General features: G+C 41.0%; 1 protein-coding gene across 2 annotated transcripts in view; it reads left to right on the top strand.

The window, feature by feature from the left end:
* LOC141804021 (disco-interacting protein 2 homolog C) overlaps window positions 1–18,815 on the top strand; it is a 148,087-nt gene that overhangs the window by 105,551 nt on the left and 23,721 nt on the right. For both annotated transcript variants that reach the window (XM_074688222.1, XM_074688223.1), the window contains exons 9-20: window positions 5,726–5,817; window positions 10,260–10,370; window positions 10,877–11,000; window positions 12,909–13,018; window positions 15,318–15,420; window positions 15,513–15,577; window positions 15,671–15,764; window positions 15,859–15,978; window positions 16,066–16,180; window positions 18,034–18,173; window positions 18,330–18,466; window positions 18,583–18,791. In XM_074688222.1, coding sequence (XP_074544323.1) covers window positions 5,726–5,817; window positions 10,260–10,370; window positions 10,877–11,000; window positions 12,909–13,018; window positions 15,318–15,420; window positions 15,513–15,577; window positions 15,671–15,764; window positions 15,859–15,978; window positions 16,066–16,180; window positions 18,034–18,173; window positions 18,330–18,466; window positions 18,583–18,791 — 1,420 coding nt within the window. The remainder of the gene's footprint in view (window positions 1–5,725; window positions 5,818–10,259; window positions 10,371–10,876; window positions 11,001–12,908; window positions 13,019–15,317; window positions 15,421–15,512; window positions 15,578–15,670; window positions 15,765–15,858; window positions 15,979–16,065; window positions 16,181–18,033; window positions 18,174–18,329; window positions 18,467–18,582; window positions 18,792–18,815) is intronic.

Genomic DNA, 18,815 nt, shown 5'->3' on the forward strand with positions numbered 1-18,815 from the left:
GCCCTTAGTTAACCTGAAAGGATGGTGAATTAAGAATTTTGGGGAAAAAAAATCAACTTAAATTGATCATAATCGTGTGTATGTTTAAGCCTGATCTTAATAAAAATCCCCAGCCCTCCAACATATGTTTAAAAAAATCACTAATTTTATGTTTTTTTGTTTTTTCTTTCAAATTGAAAAACTGCGACATCATTTGATCAAATGGGCATTTAAAGGGTGAAAATGATAAAAAAAAGTATTGAATATTTTGCATTTTTGATTAGTACTGAAGTTAATTGAACAATTTGAGAAAAAAAGTAATAATCTGATTTTTTTTAAAACAGTTTTTTGTAGAGAACATTTTTGACCTCTAATGTCCTCAGGGTCGTTATCAAAGCGACGCATGAGTGAAAACGTTAAGGACTTCTCCTGCTGAGCATCAGCTTTTTATATTTAAGAACACAGGGTGTGTGTGTGTGTGTGTGTGTGTGTGTGTGTGTGTGTGTGTGTGTGTGTGTGTGTGTGTGTGTGTGTGTGTGTGTGTGTGTGTGTGTTGTGCTGATGATGAGTGGATATGAAAGCTCACTAGACTGTGAAATGTCTTCAGCCAGCGCTCGGGAGTTTTTCACTGAAGAGACAACAACACGGTGAGGCTGAGTGTGTTTCCTGTGTGTTTTCTGTGTGTGTGTGTGTTTTCTGAGTGTGTGTGTGTGCTGAATCTAAATCTCCATCTCTCTCATTCCTGAGCCGTCTCTCTTTGATGTCAGCCGACAAGGACAAACTTGTTGTGTCTCCTCCTGTCGAGTCGTCGTCCTCGGATGCCGCTCTGAGAACACGCAGAATCGGTGATACTGAATTTTCCTGCTGTCCTTAAACTCAGCCCTCGCCGCTCTGCACTGCAGATAACCTCGCCGCCTCGGCAGGACGGGAACAGATTTCCCTTCATTAGAAAGAGGAGGAACCAGAGAGCGGCAGAGCACTTTGATCGTCTGTAAACACCTCAGCTGAAGTTATTTATCGGAGAATCAGGCGATTGATCGCTGAGCGGCGTGTGGAGGCCGCAGAAACCCTCCTGCTCTGTGTGCTGTGTTTGGATCTCTCTGTTTCTCTCTGATTGTTCTTTGTGTGGACATCTGTTTGTGTTTGAAGTGTTTCAGTAAACCAGGAAAAGACAAAGACCAGGCTGTGAACAGAGCTCTGCTTTTAAAACTCTTCATGTTGCTGCACCACCATGAGAAATCCTCTGGTTCACTGTTTTTATCCGTCAGTTCATCAGACGTCCTGACGTCTCATTCCTGTCTCAGATCAATCTGTTATCACTGAGTGGAGCTGTCATTCACTAGCTCCATTTCCCATCATGCTTTGGCTCTGAATCATAGTTCATCTTGTTGTACAGAGTTGAATTCTATCCTGTCTTAGTTCGTAGTGCAACGGTCTTCAACCTGCGGCTCTGGAGCCTCATGTGGCCCCCCCTTGTAGCTTTAAAAAAATATAACTATAATAAAAAAATATATTTTTCTTACAAAGGGTATTGATGATAAAAGGCACTGCAAAATAATGAAATTTTTGAAAATTGTTGGAATTTCGTTTTATTTTTAATTTTGCAAATTTTTAAGATTTTATCTTTTTTTAAATTTTGTAATTTTTAAAAAATTTCAATTCTACTTGACATTTTTATAAAAAAAATTTATCTTCAAATTTTTAAAAAAATGTTTGGACCTTTTTTACAATTTCAAAATGTTTTGCATTTTTGGTAATTTTCTAAAACTTCAAACATTTAAAAATTTTTGCAAATTGAAATTTTGACAAGTCCGTTAGATTTCTTTTTTATTTATTTTTTATTTATTTATTTTTTTTTAATTTTTAAAAAATGTGTGCATTTTTTTTATTTGCATATATATGAAAAAAAAACTAAGGCATTGTATGTACAATTTTTTTTAATTAAAAAAAAAAATTAGGTAATTTTTCACTAGCTTTTAACTTTGTTTTGAATTTCATACACTTTTTGTCTTTATTGTGATTTTTTCCTCCTGCAACAGCTAATCCTATATCACATCATAAATTATCCTGTGGCGTTGAGAGGTACTGTAATTTTCATTGCTAGGCGCTGCTTGAGTAGCAGCTGTTGCAGCAGCTCTCTCTTTGTTATTTTTTTCTCCTTTAAAATAAATAAAATAGCACTTTTTATATTTGGAGCCTGCCGTTACTTTTTACGTTTTGTTTGGCCTAACCATGGTCGCATTGTTTAAAGACGAGATTTCACCTGTTATCAGCCTGTAGCATGTCAGTGCTAACCGGTGCTAGGCCCAATGTTCTCCGCAAGCTGATTATGACATGGACCTGTCCTCTCATCCATTGTTATGGGAGATGTAAGATCAATCTCCAATAAGTGGACGAGCTAGCTGTGCTAATCTAGCACCAAAGGGAACACCAGAGGGCAGAGTAGCATCATGCTATTCATAGACATGGCTAACGAAGCTAACAAAGGAAACCACATTAAAAGGATTTCACTTGTTCTATTATTCTGTTTATACCTTGAATGCTTTTCACTTTCTTGTTTTGATGCTGTGACTCTGAATTCCCTTTCATATCAGGGATTAATGAAGTACACTCTATTCCATTCTATTCTATTCTATTCTATTCTATTCTATTCTATTCTATTCTATTGTGTTGTGCAGCGTAACTAAAGAGCTCAGTGTGTGACTCACTGTCCCTCCGTTTTGTTGGAGTGCTCCTCTTGAAGTAGCTGCTCCTCTCGAACGGTGTTGATCTAATTTCAGGACAAGAGGAGCTCTTATCACCCAAGTTAAACCAGATGATTGGACAGTTGCCGTCTCCTCTCCTCAGCCTGAAAGGACAAAAAGCTGCTGGCTGTGTTTTTATGGCGAGGCTGAGTCATGTCATGGTTACAGAAAGTGAAAACAGACCCAGCTCTGCACACAAACACTCTGATTACATCTGGAGCTGCAGCTCTGCTGTTCAGCAGGAGAGACACTTTCCAACGCGCCAGCAGGGGTCCTCTCCTCTGATTGTTGGACGTGTTTTTTTGGCGTGATTGTTGGTGGATGTTGTCGTCCTGATGAGGTGTTCTCAAACTTTTCAGGTTCGCTGTGAGAATTTCTTCACCTCCAGAAATAACAGATTTCGCCTGTTGGAATATTCTTTGGTGCCCTCTGGTGAACCCTTTTCTTTACTTCTTTCCACAAATGTTCAGTTGGATTGAAGTCAGGTGATTGACTAGGCCGTTCTAACAGATTGATTTTCTTTTTCTGAAACCATTTGAGAGTCAACTTTGCCGTGTGCTTTGGATGGTTGTCCTGCTGGAAGGTCCAGCCACGTCTCATCTTCATCATCCTGGTGGATGGCAGCAGATTCAGATCAAGAATTTCCCCATACATGGCTCCATTCATTGCTCCGTCAGTTATATGAAGTTTGCCAACACCATGAGATGAGAAACAACCCCATGCCATGATGCTTCCACCTCCAAACTTCACTGTTGGTGTAGTGTTTTTTGGCTGATGTGCAGAGCCATTTCTCCTCCAAACATGGTCTGTAGTATGACAGCCCAAAAGTTCAGTTTTGGTCTCATCTGACCAGACAACATTCTCCCAGTATTCTACAGGCTTGTCAAGATGCTGTTTAGCAAACTTAAAACCAGCTTCAACATGCCTTTTCTTGAGGAATGGAGTCTTGCGGGCTGAGCGTCCATAGAGGCCATGGCGGTGGAGTGCATTGCCTATTGTTTTCTCTGTAACAATTGTACCTGCTGCCTCCAAGTCTTTCTGGAGCACTTTCAGGGTGGTCCTTGGCTGGTTGAGTACTCTTCTGACTATCTTTCTGACTCCCTGGTCAGAAATCTTCAAGGAGCTCCTGTGCGTGGCCTGTTGATGGTAAGGTGGTGCTTCTTCCACTTGTGAATAATGGCCCCAACGGTGCTGACTGGAATATTCAGGTGCTTTGATATAAGTCTGTAACCAGTTCCATTCTGATGCTGAGCAACAATCAGGTTGTGAATGTCTTCAGAGAGCTCTTTGCCTTTACCCATCATGAGGTGTGTCGTATTTAACTGCTTGGTGAAAAAAAAATCCACATTTTCCCCACTGTATCTAATTTGATACAGGAAGCTGCTCAGGAGTCGTTTCCTGGCAGCTTCAGGAGTCCAGCGGGTGTTTTTGTGGCTCTTGATTAATTATTCATTGATTGGATCTTTTTTTATGACACGTTTCATAAACCAAAGCTGCCCCTCCTGTACCTGAGCGACTGTTTCTCCGTCTCCACCTGCAGCTGACTCCATCCTCCCTCCTGTCTGTTCCTCTGCTGGGACCTCAAAGCTCTCCTCTCCTTCAATTCATTAGCTGCGACAAACCTCAGAAAAAAGCTCGTTTAGAGGAAAAACAAAGAGGAATTCACGCTGGATCGCTCATGCATCATATCTGCGTCTGCCAGTCTGAATTAGGAGGAAGGACGGCGAAGGATTGAGATTGATTCTGTTTCTGTGAGATGAGACTGAAATGAACAGAGACGACTCATCCTCAGAGGTAAAACACGACCGATTGGATTTATTAGATTTTATAGTTTCAACAAATACACAGAGAAATGGAAATATCCCACACCTCCTCCAAACTTTTTAAAGCTCGCGGATCTGTACCTTTACGGCAGTATGCAGGCGCTAGTGCTCATGGGTAGTTGAGTTCTCTTTCCGGTCCGGTTTGCCTTGGTTGTATTGTTTTGTTGATTATTAATGACAGGAAGTGGGATGTTACCATGTTGGAATAGAGAGAGAGGTTTTTGGAATTGCAGTTTTTCCCCCCAGGGACTTTTGCACTAAACTTGGAAGTGTTTTTTATTTTTATTTATTTTTATTATGGTTCTAAATATTCCAACGATGTGCATTTTTTGCTAATTGCACTGTTTTGAAAAGTTTTAAGATTTGCTTTATTGTTTTTATTTTCACAAAAGTTCTGTTTGTAAAGTTTTAGTGCACATTGAAGTAATAAAGAATGTTTATATGTTAATCTTCACAATTTTTTACGTGTTTATTTTATTGTATACATGTTTGCGTGTTTGCCGTGGAGGGCGAGGGGTGGCGTGTTTTTGTCTTTCGCCTGGGGCGCCTGCTGAGCTAGGGCCGGCCCTGGGCAGAAAGTTAGAGAAGCTCTGTAGTTAAAAAATATAAAAATCAAAATTCTCTGTTACTGAAAAGAACAAGAGACCGAGGTGAGTTCATTTGTGAATGTGTGCTTGAAGCTTGAAGAAATTGCGGTTTTCTTTCCGCTCACTGCTGTTAAAACTCTTATTTCAGTTTCTGAGTGAAACTCTTCCTTTAAGCTACTGTCTCTTTAAGGCTCCCTGCTCCACAAACCCCCTTCCCTCTGATTGGCCAGCCCACCAGAGGCTTCTATGGAAAGACCTTGGTGTTTGAGGCCCGCCCTTTAGTGTATCATAAACCACTGAGGGGATTCTCATGGGCCAGTTGTTCAAAGGTAACCTGATCAGATTTTGGTTTTCAGACTGGATCAGATGGTGAAAATTGGTTGTTCAGAGGAGAAGGACAGATTTTGAAATCTGGATTTGATCTGAAACGTAGACTGCAGACAGAAGGAAGTGACGTTTCTCTGAAGTCATGAAGCAGATCAGTTTTCTGGATCTGGACTCAGCCTTTGTTTCCACTCAGGTTAAAGATTTCTATAACAGACTCTCTGGTCTCCTTTCAGCTCTAACCAAGTCTCTGTTTTTCTGTGTTTAGGGAAACTGTGGTCCAGGAGTGTGAAGGTGGCCTACAACCTGCTGCACAAACTGGGAACCAAACAGGAACCGCTCGTCAGACCTGGAGACCGGGTAAGAGACCAAAAACCCAAAAATAAGACAAAAGAAACAGTTTTAACAGTTTTAAAGGGACATTCTGTGTTTCTGAAAACATAAACTGTGACTCAGCGCCAACCCCAGAAACTGAAAACGAACGAAACCACCAGAGAAATCTGCAGCTACGATCAGACCTCTGCGTTATCTCTTTGGTTGGACAGGTTTAAACACCAAAGAGCAGCTGCACTGAAAAATGAACCGTTTACTCACATCGCCCTCTCAGATCTCTGGATCGTTTCCAGAAACCCTCAGAGAGCAGACACACACTCATTACTCAGGCTGTAAAACACGACACACACGCCGTCCCTCCGTTCCTCCTCTGTCGGTGTGATCCTCCTCACCCGGCGCTCCACACGCCTCCACACATCACGGGGCGACGGCACCGACGTGGAAAAGGTTCAGTCATGGTCCCACATGTGTTTGCAGCTACGCTGGCTTTCTTCTCGTCGCTCTTTCATCTTTATTCTAGGCTCAATTTCCTGCTCGGCTGGAGACCGAGTGGAGGCTGGCACGATGCCCGCGCCTGTGTGTGTTTTTTACGTCTCAGTCAGTGAAGTGGAGTGTGGATTACAAACTTCAGCGTGTTACTGAAGTCTTAATAAGTGGCTCACAGAGAGAGTGAGGTTGTCTTATTTGGACGGAGGAATGAGACCTGAAGGATGATCACAGAGCAGAGATTTACTGAGCGTTTGGAGGTGATGTCTCAACTACCTCCTAAGATCCCGACTCTTGTTTACGTCAGCAGCTGCTCCTCAGACCTGCATCAGCCGCTGGTTCATCATAAACAAAATACTGCGACTCTGAGTCAACGCAAGTTTGGAGACTTTGTAAAAGGTGACAATTGGTTACTGAGAGTTTAAACATGGAAAATGTTGGAACTGACGACACCACGCCGACTGATGAAGTTTAGTAGAGAGAAGAGAGGTCTGTGTTTTTTTCTGCTGAAAATGATTTCTGTGATTAATTTTGTAGTGATGGTGGACACTGGAGCCTAACTGCCAGACAGAAAAAGGACAGAAGAGAAGAAGAAAGAGAAACAGGAGAGAGACAGAGCACAAGCTACAGGCTAACACATAAGCTAATGTCTAGAACACGGGTTAAAGGCTAAAACACAGGCTAAAGACTTAAACATAGGCTATAACATGAGCTAAAGGCTAAAACACAAGCTAATGGCTAAAAAATGTACTGAAGACTTAAACGTACGCTGAAACATGGGCTAAAAGCTAAAAATGAGCCAAAGGCTAAAACACAAGTTAAAGGCTAAAATACAAGCTAATGCTAGAACATTGGCTTAAGGTTAAACACAGGCCAATGGCTAAAACATGGTCTAAGGCTAAAACATGAGATAAAGGCTAAAACATATACTTAAGGCTTAAAGAAAAGCTAAAACACAATTTAAATACTCAAATATGGGCTACAACTCAAGCTAAAGAACCAAACATAAGCTTAAGGCTAAACCACAAGCTAAAGACTCAAACATGGGCTACAACTCAAGCTAAACAACCAAACATGGGCCAAAGGCTAAAACATGGGCTTGAACACAAGCTAAGGGCTACAACATTGTCTAATGGCTAAACATGGGCTAAAACACAGGCCAAAGGCTAAAACATCGGCCGAAGGCTAAAACACAGGCTTAAGGCTAAAACACGAGCTAAAGGCTACTTACTTAAGTTAAATGCCAAAATACAAGCTAAGGCCAGAACATTGGCTTAAGATTAATCATGGGATAAAACACAAGCTACAGGCTAAAAACATGGTCTAAAACACAGGCCAACGGCTAAAACATTGTCTTAGGCTAAAACATGAGATAAAGGCTAAAAAAAATGTGCTTAAGGCTGAAACACAAGCTTAAGACTTAAATATTAGTTTAAAGGTTTACACATGGGCTAAAGGCCAAACCACAAGCTCAAGGTTCAAACATGAGCTACAACTCAAGCTAAAGGACCAGACATGGGCCAAAGGCTAAAACATGGGCTTGAACACAAGCTTAAGGCTACAACTGTTGCTAATGGTTAAACATGGGCTAAAACACGAGTTAAAGGCTAGAACATGAGCTAAAGGCTAAAAAAACAAGTCAAACCCAGGTTAATGTGTTTGTGCTAATGTAGCCTCCAACCCACAGTCAGCAGTTGTTCTGCAGTGGTCTGTTCAAACTTGAGAGTCTATCAGTAAAATGAAGAGCCAGGTTACGTTAGCTCTGCTTGGTGAGGTTGGAGTTGGTAGATGTTGAGTTGAGAGTTGAGTTGTTTAGCTTCTTCCATTCGCTATCATCAACACGCAAGGTCACTGGGCGCGCTGTGATTGGCTGATGGAACCACAGCCCAGAAATGTACCAACACAACCAAGACATCAAGATCCAGGCTGAGGAGGGGGTTGAGGCAGACACAGACACTGACACACGTATGGAGGCCCAGAGGAGACAATTGTGCAGAATGATTAATAACTGCTCCTGTTATGGAGCTCAAGATGACGCTGTGTGGACAGACTCAGAGACGTGCTCCAGATTACACGAGCCCAGCCTCGGTAAAGTGTTTATACAGTATGATGTTGAGTCTCTGCAGCCTCTAGCACACATGAACACACACACACACACACACACACACACACACACACACACACACACACTCTCATAGCTGCAGCGAGCTGATTCCTCTCCATTCACCTCCGTATGAAACCTGAGCGGCTCCAATGAGACCTGCTCATGTCAACGTTAGTCCCGTTAAAGCATCATTACTCCCCTCTCCTTCACTCAGGTGCACTTAGCTTAAAGCTTCGACCTGCCACCGGCCCTCACACACACACACACACACTCACACACACACCACATACACCAGCCCAGTATTGTATGGAAGCCATTAGGCAGCACTCAGGCTGGAGTTCAGTGTTATCGTAATGACATGCAACTGGAGCCAAACATGAGCGAGCCGCAGATAAAGACCGAGCTGTGACGTCACAGAAACATGTTGGAGCTGGTTCATGCCCGTGTCTCAGGTGGAGGATGGCAGATAAAAACCTTTTAGCTAGGATATGTTTAATGTATGAGCTTTTATGGTGTAGATAGTGAAATCCTCAGAGCGGGCTCAGACATTAGCAGAGATGCTATTTCTCTATGATGACCAAAACGCTCATCCAGGACATTATCATTTAAATACACTTAAACAGAATGAACTTCCTGTGTCTTTGGAGTGTGTTACAGACCAGTCTTGGGTCTTAAAAATACATATGTGTCTAAAGTTTAGAAAATATAGGAAGTACTTCTAAAATTAGCTTCTACAAAGCAGGCGAACAAAGTTATTGTCTTTAACTTTGGCTGGCTACAAGCGTCAGATTTGAGTAGAAGCTACACAGTGTGGTCACGACTAGCTAGCTAGCTAGCTGCAAACTGTGTCTTCTGGTTTATGGTGGCAGCCAGCGCACAGAACCATAACTTCACCAACTGTAGCTGTGTTTCAACCAGATGGAGCCTTAAGTCCATGTTCAAACATTCCCCAGAGCTAGTTTCTTTGACCCCCTGTTGATATGACCAAGATACATTGTGCAAAACAGCATCAGACCAGTAGACAACAGCGACAATGATGCCATAGAAGGAGACAAGACAGTTAGCCTGTTAGCATAGAGAATCTTCAGCATGTACTGCAGCCTTTCAGCAAGCTAGAACGTGTCCTCGCCTGAAAAATTCAATGTAATACACAAATTGTGCTCTGTAGCGCCACCTAGGCACACTAATACAGCTCTCATGGGCTGTAGGAATGCTGTAGAAAGACTAAACCAATGTCAAAATGTCATATGCAAACACCCCTAACCTATCTCAAACAGGAAGCTGGCAATTTGCCTTTCAAAATCAAATTATCCCACAATTTTGGGCCGTACACAAAAGTTATCTACTCCGAGGCCATTAATGGTATCAGCTTGAAATTTACTCAGATGACAGAGAGGACCTTGCTTTACAAAACCTATGTAGAAATTTGTTGTTACTCTAACGGTTTTTGAATAACGAGCTCTCAAAGTTGGTGAACCACCAAGAAGCCCTTTCAGCTCCCCCCTATTAGAATGAATGGAGGAGGAGGATCCAGCGCTGCACAAGCTGCAGAATTGGGCCTAGACACAAAAAAGTCAAAGTGGTACAGCTTTAAAAATGACATGGATGGATTTCTGACAAAATTTACTACAAAAATATCTGATTTTAGAGAGATGTGGTCAAAATTGTGGCCTCTATGAGGAGTTGTTTCAAAATTTCAGTCAGTTCCACTCCTGACAGGGCAGCGGTTGGTGATGATGTCACTCACTGATGCAGCTTTAATGTTGAGTTTTGTTTTCTAAACAGTGGAGACTAACGCTTTGACCTCGGTCGCTGTTTTTGACTCTTCATTCTGAAGTCTTCAAGATAAATTAAAGGTAAAGGTTTCGTCTTTCCACAGGTGGCGCTGGTCTTCCCAAACAACGACCCTGCTGCCTTCATGACGGCGTTTTACGGCTGCCTGCTAGCCGAGGTCGTCCCTGTGCCAATAGAAGTACCACTAACCAGGAAGGTAAGCGTTCATGGCACACACTCTTCATCCTTTCTTTCTCTCAGTATGTTGGAGTCGAACATGGCTGATGCGCACCAGAGGTTTGAGTTAAAAACATGAGTCACTGAACGGAGCGGTGCTGAGCGATAATCAGAGCCACACATCTCTGAAGAAACTGATGTTTGAGTCATCGTTTGGATTGGCTGTGGCAGGGAGCTGTAACTGTCCTCAGGGACCAACCAGGAGGGCCAAAAAGTGTGTGTCATAGTCAGCGGAGGTCGGTGTGTGGATTCAGGAAGTTAAACCCTGAGAAAAGCATCGACTGTGAGAGACAGACTCAGTCTCATCAATGTCTCTTACTGAGTCCAAAGATCTGATCTCCATTTATTCCTGAAACACACGCCTTGTTCAGAGTCACGTCTTCACCACAGTGTGTGTGAGACTCCAGACCAATAGGTGGCGCTGCAGTCTAACTGAAACAGACCTGATCCTGTTCATCCCATCAGACTCTGTGTTTCCCTCTGCAGGATGCGGGCAGTCAGCAGATCGGCTTCCTGTTGGGGAGCTGCGGCGTGACGGTGGCTCTGACCAGCGACGTCTGCCATAAAGGGTTACCCAAGAGTCCCACCGGAGAGATCCCACAGTTCAAAGGTCTCCCAGAAACACACTCCCACACGCTTCCTCACATCAGCGCAGGGTGTAGCTCTCCTCCGGGATGAATTGACACACTGATGGAGGCAGACAGCTCCTGAGTAATGGACGACAACATGATGGAGAGACGGAGAGAGGCAGTGGAGCGGGAGTGTAAATCGATGGGGAAGCAGCTGACGAACAGAGAGCGGATGGAGGGAGACATTAGCTCCGAACAGAGAGAATCCCTGAGTGATTAATAACCACTGTTTGCTTCTCTGTAATGGATTTATAAATAGCAACATGATGCTGCCAGATTTAGTGCTCCTCACTCGATTCAGGTTTCCAGTGTGTGTGTGTGTGTGTGTGTGTGTGTGTGTGAGTCTCATTTAGCCTGAGTGCTCCTCTCATTGATCTTTAGGCTTTAAACTCATCCTGCTCTCGTTGCTGATTGTTGCTCGTTGGTGGACAGGAGCAGAGCATCAATTCAGACATTAACAGCTCCCAGATAATCAGGAATTTACAGCAGTTTGTAATCATTGTAAGGGCCCCAACCTGACGACTGTAGGGTCCGCGAGGCCCCTGATCTAACCCAAGTAACCAGGGCCAGGTCTGACCAAAGGCCAACCAGGCGGCTCTCATAACACAAATGAAAATGTAAAAACCTTGACCTCAGGTCACCAAGGACCAAGTGGCAACAGATATCAGGATCGTCTGATTGTCCAATCAGAGACTTAATTCAGCTCATGTGACTGACAGGCGTCCAATGGCTGTTAAGAAGAGCTCAAAGCCAGTGTCAGATCCAACATGGCAGCCCCCGATTATTGGCTTCATTTCATTGTATTAGGAACAGACAGGTGACTTAAAATTTTAAACTTTTTTTTAAATCAAATTTCCAATTTTTTGCAAATTTTGCAAATTTTAATAAAATTGAATTATTTTTGACATTTTGCCATTTTTTTAAATTTCAATTTTTAAACATCTTTTAACTTTTTGAAATTGATTTTTTTCAATTCTTTTGCAACTTTTTGATTTTTCATTTTTTTAATTTTTGCAACTTCTAAAAAAGTCACTTTTTGGAATTTTTGGGATTTTTTTTAATTAAAAAATTCTGATTTTTTTTAAAGTGTTATAAACTTCAAAATGTTTTGTGATTTTTGTAAAATTATTTAACTTCAAAAAATGTAAAATTTTGGCAATTTCTCTTTTTAAAAATTTTCTTGATATTATAATTTCTTTTTTTACATTTTTGCAACTTTTTGATTTTTCTTTTTTCGCAACTTTTTGAAATAAAAAAATATGGAATTCTTTAAGTGTCATGAATTGCAAATTGTTTAGCAATTTCTTTAAAATTATAAAAGTCAAAAAAATGAATTTTGGCTTTTTTATCTTATTTTTTAAAATTTTATTATTCTATGTATTTTTTGAATATTTGCATTAGAAATAGACTTTTCATTCACAGTTTTATTAAATTCATTAAAAAAAGCTTTTTTGGGGGGTTATTATTCACTAGAATTTTTTTTACTATTTAGAGCATATTTAGCTTTTATGTCTTTATTGTGAAGATAAAGAAGATGTTGGAGATCCTGAAGGACTCTTATTCAGTTGAGCTGAGGAAAAATGTCTCCTATGAAAGTAAAGGTTGCAGACTCCTGCTCTGATGATGACGTGACTTTTTAAAACAACGTAAAACAACCTCACTAAACCTCGACAGGTGCATGGATGTGTTTCTAACTGGGTAGGGCCCTTTGTTGCTTCTTGCAGCTTCAGTCAATTTATCCCGAGAGTGAAAGAGTGAGCTCTACCTTTTAACAACACTCAATAAATGTTTGTGATCCCAGGAGACCACTTTCTGGGGTTTGTCGGCAGTTGTTGGAACAGGATGTTTGTGACGTGAGGTGTGTTTGTTTTGTGTCCCGGTGTGTCCAGGCTGGCCCAAGGTGCTGTGGATCGTCACTGAGTCCAAACACCTCTCCAAACCCCCCCGAGACTGGTTCCCACACATCAAGGACGCCAACCAGGACACTGCCTACATCGAGGTAACACACTCACGCACTAATACCAACACTGCAGCCGCCTCCTCTGGGGCCCTGAAACATTTCCACTCATGTAGTCCCCCTCGTTACCTGAGTGGAAATCAATGCTGCTGCATGTCTTTGTGATTGGAAACACGGCGCAGGATGGATGCTTCGCTGCCGGTCAATGCTATCATCTGGTCTGGCTGATTTGATTTGAATTTACCTGATGTTCTTTAAGCCGTGGGGAAGTAATTGCGCCAGCAGTGAGGTGAAATGTCTCCTTGATTGCACCGGGGATTGAAAAGGGCTGAAAGGAAAATGATGAAAGTAGAGGCATGATTGAAAAACGATCGACCTTTTCTTTTACCGCAAGCAGCATCTCTGACGGCCGAGACGGATGAAACGACTCCAAGAAATTAGTCTTTAAACACTTTTCAGCAACACTCACTTGTTATTTTCACACATAATGTCTCAAAATGATTCATTTCTTTAATAGCAGCGCAGAGTTTTCTTCATTTTACATCCAGCAGCAGATTAATGCCTTCTGCATAAAAGCTTTCAGAGAGATCTAGAGCTTCTCCAAGAGCGCTTAGATCTTCTTTTGGTTTGTAGGTATTCAATTCACAACCCAATACAAATTTTGTCTCAATATTGACCTTTTTTAAAAATGTGAGGGTCTGTGTCCACCAACAGCTTTTTTTGTGCCATCAGGAGCTGGTGTCTTGATTTCAGGACACTTTTCACAGATTTTGGAGCTTTAAGATCTGTTTTCATGATTTCAAGTAAATAACCTCAAATTAAACTGTTTGTATTTCTACTGCAACTTAACAATACTCAAGATTTTCTCTATGCTTTGTAACTGTAAGGGCCTGTGTCCACCAACAGCTTTTATTGTGCTAGCACCCAAAGTCTCAAATCTGAGCGCTTATCGTGTTTTAGAGCCCTGAGGTTTTGTTTTTGATTCGTGGCTCTTAGAGTCATTATGTTTCATGTTTCTTTTCTTTGTTACTTTAGGGGCCTGTGTCCACCAACAGCTTTTTTGCGCCATCGGCAACCAATCTCTTGATTTCAGAGCACTTTTAACTGACATTTGAGCACCAAGATTTCCCTGTTATTCAGAGGGAGTAAAATAAAGAACAGCGTATAAATATCTTCACAGTACTTAAAAACACCTGTTTATAAGTGTGAGGGCCTGTGTCCACTAACAGTGCCCTATGTGTAAATTTCAACCTGCTGAACAAGAGCACTCGAGTCTTGTGTATTTTTTTAAGAATGTAAGTTAAGACCCTTAAATTTCTCAATCAATATTTTTTTAAGCTGATTTATGATTATATGATGATTATATACTGTAAGGGCCTGTTCCCACTAAAAACTTTTCTGTGCTAGCACAGCCTAATGTCTCAATTTCAGAGCATTTTTTACTGACTTCAGAGTACTGGCTTCAGATATTAATATTGTTCTAATATTTAATAGTAATTCCTTGATTTGTAACTGTAAGGGCCTGTGTCCGCTAATGTTTTTTTTTCTTGCAGTGCCTCATGTATAGTTTTCAGAGTCCTTTTTGCTGACTTTAAAGTATTTGATTCTTCTTTCTGTAATCAAATGAATTCACGTCATGGAACTAAGATGTATTAGTTTTTATTACTACAGTTGTTTCAGTCTTGAATAAGTAAAAAATATAAATAGAAATATAAATACTTTATAACTGTGAGGGCCTGTTTCCACCAAAAGTTTCTTTGTGCTAACAGCGCTGTAATTGGTACTATTTAAAAGTGCTTTTCACTGACTTTAGAGCACTAAGATCTTTTTGTTCGTAAAAACTTAATTTAAATATTATCACAGTGCTTGATATTATGTAGTTGACCTGTGTATTGTAAGGGCCTGTGTCCACTAACAGCTTTTTGTGCCTTCAGCTCCCAGTGTCTTAGTTTTTCTTGACATTTTCCCAGATTATTTGAATTTCTTTTTTTTTTTAAATTCTGCAACTTTTTGAAATGTCATTTTTTTGTAATTTTTGCAACTTTTTGAAATTAAAAAAAAATTCTGAATTTTTTCTAAATGTATTGAATTTCGATATGTTTTGCGATTTTTATAAAATTATAAAACTTAAATAAGTTTTGAAATTTTGGTAATTTTTTTTTTTTTTGCAAATTCTGGGCACTTCTGTCTTTAGTGCTCCTCGATCTTGTTTTGCTTTGTATGAATGAAAAAATAACCTCGAATTCCTTAATCAATATTTCTACGTCTTATTTCTCCTGAACAAAAAGAAGTATTGTCACGTTATAAATAAATCTCTACTTTATTAATCCTTAATCCTCAGTATAAGACGTGTAAGGACGGCAGCGTGCTCGGAGTGACGGTGATGAGGATAGCCATGCTCACACACTGCCAGACCCTCACACAGTCCTGCTCTTACACAGAAGGTATCACACACACACACACGTTTACACTCTGAGACCTGTTGTTTCTTCCTGAACGTGTCCTGAACTTATGTCCTGTGTCTCTGTCCCTCCAGCTGAGACCATAGTGAATGTATTAGACTTCAAGAAGGATGTGGGACTGTGGCACGCCGTCCTGACCGTGAGGAAAACACGACGTCACCACCGTTATGTTAAAGAGTGAATGACACTAAAGCAGTTTTAAAACGTTCCTCTCTCCGTTTGTCTCTGTCAGAGCGTCATGAACATGATGCACGTCATCAGTATTCCCTACGCCCTCATGAAGGTCAACCCTCTGTCCTGGATCCAGAAAGTCTGCCAGCACAAAGGTGATCAGACAGAGACGTTCATGCTCGCACATTGATCTGTAGATCACTTCCTGTGATGTGACGGAGAAATGATCGTATGATGATTTGTGTCCAGCTAAGGTGGCGTGCGTGAAGTCTCGGGACATGCACTGGGCTCTGGTGGCCCACCGGGACCAGCGGGACATCAGCCTGAGCTCCCTGCGCATGCTGGTGGTGGCTGACGGTTCAAATCCCTGTAAGAGCACTAAAACATTTCCACTTTAATACATCAGAGGTTGTAAGACTTAAAAAGCATCACCAACGTTTTCATTCGTCTCCTCAGGGTCGATCTCCTCGTGTGACGCCTTCCTCAACGTCTTCCAGTCCAAAGGTTTGAAGCCGGAGGTCATCTGTCCCTGCGCCAGCTCGCCTGAGGCTCTGACGGTCGCCATCAGGAGGTAGAAAAGTGTCCTGCCACAAACATGTTCAAAACGTCTTTCTTTCTGTGTTTTTACTCTGAAAACAGCCGCAGACTCCCAGGGGAACGCTAAATCATTAAACTTCCAACAGTTTGTGGCTTTGGAGGCGTAAACGTTCAACCTTTCCACCTCTTTCATCGTCCTCTCTGCAGTTTGAGTGTATAAAATCCAGGTTACGGGCCAAACAGAGCGGTTTTTTATTCAGGTTCAAGCTGTAATTTTTACTCCTGCTTCTAATTAAGACGCTATAAACGCGTTTCAGTGTGTGTGTGTGTTAGTGCCACACACACAGCCTAATAAATAACACTTTGCCTCAGCGGGTGTGGTTGTAATGAACTGGCTCTATTTTCAGAAGAGCTGATTTAAGACTCATAAAACTCACAAACAGGACAAACTTTACTCACAGACTCCCTGAAGTCGTCCTTTCTTATAAAAATATCACGTTCACAAAATGTCCCAACTAAAATAATCTCTGTCACCCTTTCCTTTCCTCACAGGTTTATTTTCTTATTTTTCATTTCTTAGTGTGTCCAGAAATAAAGTTTAAATGTGAATTTTTCTGTGATTTTTTTCCTCCACAAAAGTAAAACTCACAATGTGTTATTGACACTACAATAGGACATAAATATATACTGCAACGCAGTGTTATGTGATACAACACTGCACAATAATGTACACCAGGATATGAAATGATATGATACCAAATAAAATGATATGATACAATGACACAGTACTTTATGGTATGACACCTTACTTTATACTACACATTATGTACAAACTATATAAAATGAAAGAATAAATTATACATTATAGAATTTATATGACAATAATGATGGAATAATGATATAAAACTATTACTAAAACTAATTTAAAAAAAATGAGAGATATGATAAAAAATACAAAATACAGGAAATGAGATTATATTTTATAAGACTATTTGAGATTATTAGTTATGTTACATGAAATGATGATACAATGTGATAAATGATATATGATACATTTGATAAGACATGATACAATATCATACAAATTATGAAATGATGAGATTTGATGTAGTTGGTTTGAGATGATAATGATAAAACTGTTTGAAATTATGAGATATGATATGATATCTTATGATCTCATGGTATCATACCCTAGACCATAGATTATGTATCTTGCCGTATCATATCATATCATATCATCTCATATCATATCATATCATATCATATCATATTATACATATCATATCATATCATATGATAAAAGTATGAGAATATGATATGATGTCTCATGATCTCATGGTATTCATATCCTGTACCATAGATTATGTATCTTGCCATATCATATCATTTCATATCATATCATATCATATCATATCAATTATCACAAGTAAGAAGATATATGATACTTTATGATAAAAGTTAGATGATATGATGTGAAATGATATCATATGATATGTTAGATGCTTTGATATCATATAATACAATATATGACATGATATGATATGATATGATATGATATGATATGATATGATATGATATGATATGATATGATATGATATGATATGATATGATATGGCAAGATACATAATCCATGGTAGAGGATGTGATACCATGAGATCATGAGATGAACTGATGTGAAATTATGATAGGATATATTTTCATTCAGTGTCTATAAGAAGAAATGATACGAGGCTGTATGATATTATGAGACATGATACCCAGAGGATAAGAAAATATAACAAGGTTTTGTGATACATATGATATGAGATAGGATGAGGCAAAATGAGATCATTAGTAATACCCCCGCCCATCCATATTAACAGTGTTTCTTCCCCTCCCGCCCTGCAGACCCTTAGAGGAGGGCAGCACCCCTCCAGGCCGTGGCGTGTTGTCAATGCAGGGTCTGAGTCACGGCGTGATCCGTGTGGACTCTGAGGAGAAGCTGTCGGTCCTCACGCTGCAGGATGTCGGCTCCGTCATGCCCGGAGGTGAGTCAGGAAGTCCACCTGGTCCTGGTTTCACCAGACACTCCAGAGAGACTGAGGAGGACGAGGGGTTCACCCTAACTTAGGTCACACGTGGCATCCCTGTTGTGATTCTTCCCTCTTAAAGTGACAGTGCTCCCTTTCTCCCTGTGTGTGCAGGTTTGATGTGCGCGGTGAGACCTGAAGGCGTCCCTCAGCTCTGTAAAACTGACGAGATCGGAGAGCTGTGCGTTTGTACCGTGGCCACCGGGACGTCGTACTACGGTCTGAGTGGAATGACCAAGAACACCTTCGAGGTGAGCGTCTGGTTGATCTTTGTTAATGTCTGTTTCCTGGCCTTTCTCTTTTCCTCACTGTGTGTGTGTGTATATGTGTGTGTGTGTGTGTGTGTGTGTGTGTTTTAACCCTTTAGGTGTTTCCCACCTCCAACAGCGGGGCTCCCATCAGCGAGTTCCCCTTCACCAGGACCGGCCTGCTGGGATTCATCGGACCTGCAGGTCTGATCTTTGTGGCGGGGAAGATGGACGGTCTGATGGTGGTGGGGACGCGTCGGCACAACGCTGATGACATCGTGGCAACGGCGCTGGCCGTGGAGCCCATGAAGTTTGTGTACAGGGGGCGGTAGGTGGAGCTTCGATTTAAAGA

This window comes from Halichoeres trimaculatus, unplaced genomic scaffold (genome assembly GCF_033239565.1).
Source record: "Halichoeres trimaculatus isolate MK-OKI-2021-1 unplaced genomic scaffold, fHalTri1.1 fHalTri1_scaffold_15, whole genome shotgun sequence".
NCBI lineage: Eukaryota > Metazoa > Chordata > Actinopteri > Labriformes > Labridae > Halichoeres > Halichoeres trimaculatus.